The sequence below is a fragment of the Petromyzon marinus genome, chromosome 16 (assembly GCF_048934315.1).
Source record: "Petromyzon marinus isolate PM22_M1 ecotype Great Lakes invasive population chromosome 16, UKy_Petmar_22M1.pri1.0, whole genome shotgun sequence".
Classification (NCBI taxonomy): Eukaryota; Metazoa; Chordata; class Hyperoartia; order Petromyzontiformes; family Petromyzontidae; genus Petromyzon; species Petromyzon marinus.
In genome coordinates, this window is record NC_133682.1 from 5489068 (window position 1) to 5499266 (window position 10199).

General features: G+C 46.6%; 1 protein-coding gene across 1 annotated transcript in view; it reads right to left on the reverse strand.

The window, feature by feature from the left end:
- MMS19 (MMS19 cytosolic iron-sulfur assembly component) overlaps nt 1-9975 on the reverse strand; it is a 41902-nt gene extending 31927 nt beyond the window's left edge. The window contains exons 1-9 of the mRNA XM_032955439.2: nt 9772-9975; nt 6710-6758; nt 5046-5146; nt 4443-4528; nt 3379-3453; nt 2701-2770; nt 1832-1960; nt 829-890; nt 460-546 (exon numbers count right to left, since the gene is read on the reverse strand). Of these exons, the coding sequence (XP_032811330.1) occupies nt 460-546; nt 829-890; nt 1832-1960; nt 2701-2770; nt 3379-3453; nt 4443-4528; nt 5046-5146; nt 6710-6758; nt 9772-9877 (765 nt within the window). The 5' untranslated portion in view covers nt 9878-9975. The remainder of the gene's footprint in view (nt 1-459; nt 547-828; nt 891-1831; nt 1961-2700; nt 2771-3378; nt 3454-4442; nt 4529-5045; nt 5147-6709; nt 6759-9771) is intronic.
- Between the last annotated feature and the right edge of the window lie 224 nt (nt 9976-10199).

Here is a 10199-nt window from a genome sequence, read left to right on the forward strand (position 1 = left end):
CAAAGACACGTGAATAAAGATCAAAACAACTGTGGAACCTGTTGTTAATTCACAGCTGGTTGAAGGCCTCCCCACGTTGTGTTGGCTCTATAGGGTTGCCTTGTTTGGTCACACTTCACATTCATGCCACAAGTCCTGTACTGCCCCATGACCCGAACCCTAATCCTGATTCGGACTATGATCATAACCCTGGCCTACATCTTAAGCCCTAATTCTAACCCGAACTCAAAAGATGACTCTCTCACCCTAGCCATACGTCTAATCCTAACCTCACCATAACCTGAACTTTAACTCCAACTCTAACCTGATACCGAACATTCATTCAAAACTATAACACATCTCTTGACCCTAACACTGACTCTCCGGGCCTAATTTTAACTATGACTTCTAACACTATCATTGACCCTAACTATAACCCATACTCTAACCCTAACATTGATCTTAACCCCAAACTCGTACCTCGGCAAACTTTGGTGTGGAGCTGAGCACAGCCCGGAGTCCCAGGACCAGCTGCTCAGCGGTGATGCCATGTGGGTCGGTGGTCGGCTGCCAAGACAAAACACATTCACCCACGCAAACGTGCCTGCGATAAACATTCAAGATTCAGGTTTAGTTTGGTTAACCAGGCGAGAACTGAAAGAGATCACAATGACCCTCATTTGTGACCTGGGGCAACAGTTTGGCAGTCGGGGGAATGCCAACGATTGCTATGTATAATCCCAAATTGAGCAATTTGCGGATAATTTCCCGAATTTAGGAAAATTGGAAGCCAAAAACGTGCCAAGATCCGGCGGCGTGGGGGTCGACGGTGGCGACAACTGCACTCACCGGCGTGAAGTCGATGGGGAAGTAGCAGGAGGTCACTTCGAAGAGTTCTTCCACAAAGCTCCCTGCCAATGGTCGGCAAACAGGAGCAACCGTCAGATGTGTACAAAAGCATCTGGAAACATTTCCCCAAAAATGTCTTGTGAACTCCAACCAGGCCTTAAAATTATCTCCTGCTTATTCTCCCGCTGACTGGTAGATTGCAGTAGAGGCACGTGACTCGTAGCTACAGCCCAGAGTGAGAGGTATACTGGATGTCGGGTGTGCCGGGCAAGGTAATGTTTTCTGGGTCCCTTACCCGGTTAGCTGTGGCCAGTAATCGAACTCAGGTTTTCCAACTTGCAGTGCGGCGTGCTAACCGAGCACCATCCTCCAGACCCAAGAAGTAACACCAGGGCTATCTTTAAACCAGTGCTGCCCAGGACAACAACCCGGAAAATATTTACATATCCGGCAATCGACATCCAGCATACTTGTTTGTAATGGCTGTGGCTACTAATCACTTGCCCACTCCAATCTAACAGCAACCAAGAAACCATTCATTGAGAAATGAATCCCTGAATAATATGATACTGTTGTGATATATTTAAATGACTTTGTCTCTCTTCATGGACTGTGTAAAACCAAACAAAAAACCTGGCACTCTCCACCACTGCTAAGCAAGCACAGGAATGCAACAATGAATAATTTCCCAATTAAAATATATTCTTTCGTTTATAACACGCATCAAATCATGCATGCGAGTATTTTCAATGGTAGTAAATTATATGAAAATTTTGCAGTTCGGATAATCGAGCTTGTTACAATAATAAGCCCAATTAATAATGACATAGTAACAGAAACAATACAAACAGAAATCTAGAGTGCGTTAAATATGATCCGTACACCGCCAGCTCGATACCCTGACCCCTTTAGTCACCCGAGCGCCTGTAACTTTGTACACGACCGTTACGAGCCAGTCGCTGTCGTTGTTGGAGAGCGAACACGACACTCGTACGTTGCTCACCGAGCTGGTACCCATGTGCCACGATGCCGTGGGCGATACGGAACGAGATGAGGAGATTGCGTGGGTCCTTCTCCCCGTCCGTTGCCTGGACGAAGCCGTACGTAAAGTCCGTACCAAGTCCCTTCAGCTCTGCAGGGGACATCGAGCATGTCACGCGGCCATGGTCAATCCACGGCTGCATGAAGTCCGCAGGTCGCATCTGGCCTGCTCGGCGGTCACTGCATCACGCGCTTTCAGATGCTCTTCTGCGGCCGTCTGGAACGCTCTCACTTCCGATATTAGGAATCAACTGGAGCTATGCACTTTAAAATAATCTTGATTCAAAATGCATTTCTTTAGAACAGTTTTTTGTGTTTAATTTGTTGTCCTTCCCACGTACCTCCGATAAGCAAAGTTGGCGACGTACGGTGTAAAAGAAATTCAACATACCTACATAAAGTCTAACACGTAGGCTTTCGCGACCAATATTATCCATAAGAGGTTTTTGGGTTAGATAGCATAAATATATATCTACATGCATACAAGCAATCACTGTTAATCATCATCAGCAGTGGTCAATCCACTGGTGCCGTCACCTCCCACGATGCACTGATGTAAAAATCCATCGCTCCAAGTACAAGAAGTCAACTCTCAACTATCCGGGGTGATGGCCGGGTAACACAAAAACACAGGTAATGAAAAACCTTTCCATATTAGCATGTAACAACATTATTATATATATCCTAAGAATGGTGGATAATACGAGTTAAATATAACACAATTGCACCTGCTGTCATGTGCATAACATACACCGCTTACGTACTGACACGCAACGCAGACTGCTCCGTGCACCTACGATCGATCAGCTGTTGCCCGCTCCGCACAGTTACCTGGCTCTTTGGTCTCCATGAAGTTGGCGATGATGTTGTAGACGCTCCGCCGATCAGAGTAGACCAGGGACTGTCGGGTGGATGGCAGGAGGACAAGCGAGGCAACTTCATCATCAATATATAAAATTCATCCTCCCAGTGGCCTTCATGCCCTCTTGTCAACGCTGCAAGATGGAAGGTCTCCCCAAGCCATCCCTATTCCCCACGGCCACACGATGCAGAAATTCGCACAGCACTTGCACGTGGCTCCATCTCCGCGGTACACGCCACCTCATGTGTATTTACTCCTTTATCTACACATCAGGCATCACTTTAAAGGTAATTATCTACAGTTTTGGACAATGTCTTATTCATCGGCAGAGTATGTGGTTTGACACAAGTGCCACTGCCATGCCAGTGTAGATGAGAATGTCTGCTTGACGGAGAGCATCTGACACTATGATATATTTAATGAGAATGTACGACTTGCGACAAAAAGTTTGAGCACGTTACATCAATCTGATTGAATCGAAATTGGAATCGCGATCATGAGGATTTGTCTTGCTTCGTCAATTTAAGAATCAGTGCATGCCTAAGAATTATTATCGTGATGCACGATCGTGGACAGCGATGACCATCTGAAGGAAATCGCCAATGCAGGAGTGCAGGGACACCCACGGGGCAGGTGGAAGCCTTCACCTGAACGTGAACATCTTGGAAGATGGCCTTCAGCACCTGCACCTCGAGCCCCACGGGAAGATTAGGGGTGCTGCTCTGGAAACACAAAAGCCATATGCTTACACATAGCACCAAATACCACATTTAAAAAAAAGACGAATGGCCTATTGTTAGGAGGTAAAGCTTCCTTAAAAGCGTACAGTACAGTTCACTCTGGATTATCCGTCAAAGGATTACCCCGATTTGCCGACTGACAGTGCATTTACACGGAAGCGCTGGTTCGACTATAAGCTGCCCTGCACTCGCGTTGAGGGTCAGTGATTCATTGGCCACGTTACTTAATATGTGTTGACAAGTAAACCGATTACATTGAGAAGCGATACAAAAACAATGCAACATTTGGAGTCTTCCGTCCTACTTCATCGGTAAATTGTACATTCGTGAGAGTCTTATTTACATATTTCAGCATCATCTGTGTTTTTGTTTACATGAATGTTTAACTTCTATCGCGCCGTACGCAGCCAACCGTGCTAATCGGAGGCACGGGGGAAGGTCAACAAACTAAAGACAAAAATCTCCCTGCCTCTCATTACCCTGCATAATTGACAGTTCACTGTGCGTCTAGAATTTGTGCAATGGTTTATAGTGATAAGTAAAAAAAATAGCATTAATATCACATAATTATTGCTTTTTCATAACATCATGAAATGAAGTGCTATGACGAAGGGCCATTACCTGACATGTCTCCTATTATAGTTTTTCTTTTAAAACCCACGATGTGAATGATGAATGTGTCAAGTGTTTACTTGTTGATTGTGGTTGTGCACAACGGCCAATGCTTAATTCACCAATTTAAATTGTTCAGGAGGGTTCTACTACAGTGCAAAGTTTAGCTGGTTCCATAAGTGGGTGTTTTTGCTTGTGGCAGATATTCTTAGCACCTGGAGATAACAAACGCAAAAGAGCTGAGAGCACTCGTAAGTTTGCAGAGATGGAAGAGAAACAACCCACTTGTTCTACTACCACCTCCTGGCCACCTCTCCATTAGGAAAGAACAACGAGGCAGTGCAGCTGCGCTCCCTTACCAATGCAACAAATCCTTGCAGCACGCTGGGCAGGACGGTGTAATGGTCCTTGAGTTTGTCAATGTAGAACAAGGCGAGGACTTCCACTGGGGAAAACACGCGGTCACAATCGCGCGTTAGAGCACACCATCAACAACAACAAACTAAATACTCGACATGTAACGTTTCCCGTGATGGGCGATGCCATTGAACTATTCAATACAAGAGGAGGTTATTTTTCGTCTCCTTGGTAATCATCGCGATCGTATTATTTGTTGTTGCTTATGGCTCATTTGTACAGTGCTGTTTGCTCCACAAGCCTAAATGTAACATGTCATTTGCAGGATTTAGAGGTGATCGATTCTCATTTGGATGATTCAATGTATATAACACGAGCTTAAAAACCTATTTTAACCAATTATTCTTGGTGGTAATCTACCAGTGAGCGACTAGTATTCAGGTTATAATTAGGGTTCGAGTTACGCAATAACCAAGATTTAAAGGTGCATTTCTAATCGAAATCAGTGACGCCATTCATCGTTACATGCCTACAAAAACACGAAGCCAACGTCAGAAACTGCAAGCGATGACGGCATCTTGACTCTAGGACATTAAACGTCTTACGCTCTTTGGGTTGCAGCTTGCGCAAGTTGTGCTGTAGGACGTCGGAGAGCAGGCGGGTCGCCAACGCACGGATCTCAGTCTCCGTGTGGGTGAGATAGACCCTGCGACAACCACAAGCGCAACGTACGGCAACGCGCCGAGATGACGGACGCAAGGTGGTGAAACCTCCGACGACGTGGTGGCCCCCCGTATAGCCTGAACAGACTGTAGGGGCAAGTGCTGTTAGTGAGCACCTCCGAAGGCCAGCAATGGCACATAAGGGGGTGGGTGGGTGGGCAGCACCGCGCCCGGTCACCTTTGTCTCCCCAGTGATGATGCTTACACACCGCACCAGGTATTTATTTGAGGCTCCGTCAACCTAGGGGAGGCCCAGAACCGGTTCGGATAATTGTCACTGGTGTTGGCCGCGGGCCGGAATCGAACTCGGACCGCTGCGTTCATAGCGCAGTGCGCTAACCGCTGCACTGGTGGCTTCATACCCATATGGATATGCACTAGGGTTTAATATCAGCAGGTTCTGAATAGTTCGGCCATTTGAATAATATTTATCCACCTGGCACACCCACACCCATTATAGATCTTTCTTTGGCTGTGTCCACTGGTCATGTGCCATCTACTAGAGTCTACCAGTGACCCAGAATATATTGAGCCATACATTAAGCGCTGGCATTCACCGTTTAAAATGTTGCTCCCCAGGCCAACTGGACATGCGCCTCTTCAACTGATAAAAGTCCGAAGCATGTATGTAAACCAGATCGAGACTGAAACTGCTAAAGTTTTTAGCCAAGCAGAGTAAGATGATTTAGAGTTTATTTGCTGCCGATATCCCGCAGCATCTCAATGCGCCTTGCTAAACAACAAAACCACGCTTTCAACAAAAAAAACTGTAGAAAAACAGGGAATTAGAAGGGAGTGGGGAAGGTGGAAATAATCCTATATCACAGACACAGGGAGAAACGACCAAAGGCACACACAAGCAGCAGGATGCAATAGTCACCGACAAGCCAAGTCCCGGGGGAACGTCCGACAATACGCCACCACCAGCCAATCCCTACCAACCACCATCCGCTATGGCACTGTCTGAGGGTGATTTTTCAGAATTCTCACAATCTTTGAATTTCCGTTTGACCCCCGAGATACACTGGTGAACACGGGTCCTGGCATCCCTGAGGATGGTCTGGCACTCATGGGTGCTGCCCCATCTGTGCCCGGGGCTCGTCGACTTCCCCGGCTTCGCCTGTTGTTGGTCATGGGTCGTAGTTGTTGTTGGATCCCGGACTGTGCCGCTTTATTACTCTCTCGTATGTTGAACCTTAACTTCTTTTGCACCATACGTAGCCAATCGTGCTAATCGAAGGACAACAAATTAAACACAAAAAGCAGTTCTAAAGAAATGAGTTTTCCATCGAGATGATTTAAAAGTGAAAATGTCAAGTGGCTTCCAAAGACCAGCAGGAAGAGCATTCCAGATGGCTGCACAAGCGCATCTGAACGCACTATATGCAGTGACTATCTTTGTTCGATGGCTATGCCCTCACCCAACCCCGACCCCTTCAGCCCGAATGTAGTTTTTATTAATTGTTGCGAAGAATGTTGAGATGCGGTTGCATTAAGACGCCAAACACACTGAATAGGTGGTTGTCGTTGTTGTTGTTGTCACCTACCCCATATTATCCACCAGGTCCAGGAGCGAGCATTTTCCTTCGGCGACATCTGCAAAGACGAGACTTGTCAGCTTGGGAAACATCACCCCTTCCCCCATCAGCAATGCCACCATAATTATTACACACACACACAAACCGACATGAACTTGATGATCAACAGGCCCAGGTCATGTACGTATTATACATCCCCTCCCCTCCAGCCACTAGAGGCCGCTACATTCATCACAATGTGGGGAAAAAACGTAGATTCTTGAACTGAATGTGCCTTACATGGGGAGCAGTGGTGGCGGTAAATTATTTCACTTTTAAAACGACCCATTTTATTTTCTACCTACGTGATTTACCGAAAGAACCAAAGAGTATGGATTCCTGCAGTCACAAAAGCTTCAAATCAAGATTGATACATTACTCGTAAAACCCAACCCCTGAGCCTAATTTCGACTTCTGACCCTAAATGCGAATCACTAACCCTTAACCAACCCCTACGTTAATCTCTAACAGTAAACCGAACTCCTGTCGTTAAAATCCCTACCCCTAATGCCAAACCTCTAACCGTAAACCCCAATTACTAAACTAACTACAGACCTTAAACCCAACCTCGACCCGAACTCCTAAACCCCTAACCATTAAGGGGCCGTCCATAAATGACGTCACGCACCTAGGGGGGGTGGTCAGACATTTGTGACGATGTGTGACGAAGGGGGGTGGGTTTGAGAAATGTGACGTCACATCAAAATGCGCAACTTTAAATAAATATAGACAACACGTTCTACTTAATTAAATAGACTTTTTAATAAATGTTTTGTCCTACAACATCAGAGCGCAGCGCCACATTCAATACGCACTACAATGACAATAGTTTAACGCAATATGAAGCCTGTGTTTTTTTTTGGGGGGGGGGCAGAGCTTTGTGACGTCATATTTGAGGGGGGTCTGACTTCTTGTGACGCCGTGTGACGAGGGGGGGGGTCAAAAACCGTCCAAAATCGCGTGACGTCATTTATGGACGGCCCCTAAAACCCTAACCAAAAAACCCAAGTGTACACCCTAACCACTAAAACCCTAACCTGACCCTGAAAACGAACTCCTATCCCTAAACCGTAGCTAATGTATTGTACGTTGAACTTCTTTCGCACCGTACGTAGCCAACCCGCGCTAAGCGGAGGTGCGGGAAAGCACAACCAACTGAACACACCAAGATAATGTCTAAAGAACTTCAGTTTTCAACTAAGATTTAAAAGTGCATAGCTCCAGAGACGTCCTAATGAACCCATGAAGGCCAACCCCTGATTCTACAAAAACAACTGTCGAAGCAGTGTTCATTCATAGTCCATCAAATGGCAAATGTCACCTACTAATAGTAGAGTAGTAGCCACTCCCATAACAAAATGTAATCCAAGGAATGTGTAACTTGGCCGATTACAGCACGAGTTGCATCAGCTTGTACTCACAAACCAACAATTAAGTTCAAAGCCTAAGTGTGGGAATCCGTGCATCTTCATCGACGGCCTCTGTCGATGTCAATTGTGAACATTCCACATTCAGGTGACAGGACCAGTCCATCCATTGGGCCTGTCATTAAAGAATGTGTATACACTTGGGACCAACATTTGTGGGTGAATTTGACAACAAATGAGTACTGGACGCACAGTCAACTGTTATAATAACAAGCTTGTCAATAGTGAACGTTCCACATTCAGGTGGCAGGACCAGTCCATCCATTGGACTGTCATTAAAGCATGTGTACGCTATACACATGGGACCAATATTTGTGGATGCGTTTGACAACAAATGAGTACTGGACGCATAGTCAGAATGTTTGATCAAGCGTTAACATATTTAAACGCATTTAAAGTAAAATAAGCGTAACTTTACGGCGATTATAATGAGTAAACACGTGCCCGACCCAACACATACATCGCAAAGCTAAGCCGGTATCGTGCCTGCGTAGTGCTTGGATGGACAACCATGCATCATAGCAAGTTGTTATAGACCGCATTTATGGCTTTATTTTGGTGATTTCTAAAAGTTTTTTGGTTTGGCCATGTTTTTGTTTATTGTAGTACGGAGTTAGACTGATGGGGCCTTAATATAAGTTTTCTTAAATTTTGATTTAAAGCTTTCGTGACTGCAGTAATTCATATTCTTAGCTCTTTCGGTAAAATCACGTTGAAGGGAAACAATAAAATATATATAAAACAATAAAAAATATTTTATTATTATTTTTATTATTTTATTGTTTCCCTTCTAAGTTTTCTTGTTGTTGTTTGACTTGCATCCCACTGGGATTTTTGCACACAGCGTTGGTGTACGGTGTTATTTCAGGAATATTTCGATTTTTTTCTGGATTTTCTGTTTGCACAGTCACTTTAAGATGTTTTCTTGTTCATGTTTTTATTTTTTTGTTTGTTGCGGTTGCACCCGATTCAAGAGCCGAATGGCTCGCGGGACTATACCAAAATAAATGAAACTAAACTAAAACTAAACTAGGGGGCGTTACAACACAACCCATTGTTGTACTATACTACGTCGCAACGTCTATGCTTCCAACCACACCACCCACCCCCAACTTCACCAACCCGCTCAGCCCAACGTCAAGTGCTGAATAGTCAAAGGAGAGGCCTCCATCGACCATGGTGAATCCACTGCTGGATGAATGCTCTCTCGAGACGCCGCCGGGTGTCAGAACCCCCACGAACTCCTGCACAGTACTCGAATGCCATCTCCATCGCTCCGTCTCACGGGGGAGGTGGAGACGTGACGTGGGGGACGCGTCTTTGTACAACGCGCATACGATTGGTAAAACTCGTCAGTAACGATGACGACGTTTCGGGTCAACGAGCCGTTCTTCGCAAGCGCGTACAAAATGCCATAAACGCGCAAACGGATTAACGTGAACTTTAAAAAAAAAACCCACAGTCCTTAACAACGCTACAGAATACAACCAGACCGGACACTCAATATACTAGTCCGGATGAGCGAGCAAGCCACGCCGCCGACTCTCCCAGCGTTAACCGCCCCCCCCCCCCCGCCGCACGCCGTGATCGCTTCGCTATAATCACCCGCGGCAATCTGGCGAGCCGCCGACGCGTCCCTGCCGTCCACGGCGAGGCTCAGCAGCCCGGAGACATCATGCTCGCTCCACTGCTGCCCTGGCGGCACGGCCATGTGGAGTCAATGTGGCCCTCGCGGTAGGCAGCGCCGGTGGAATTACATTTCCCAGTGCGGTAAAGCGGCGCGGTTCGTGAGATGGGGCGCGGGTCGGGGGGGCGGGTTGGTGGTGGCGGGGTGACCAACTTAGCCAATGGGAGCGCGAGTTTGGGTGTGGGGGGTGGTGGGGGTGGCAGGTGACCAATCAGCCAATGGAAGCGCGAGTTTAAGTGGTGGGGGGTGATGTGGGGGGGTGGTGGGGGGGGGTGGCGGGTGACCAACCAGCCAATGGGAGCGCGGGTTTGGGTGTGGGGGGGTTGGTGTGGGGGGGGTGGTGGTG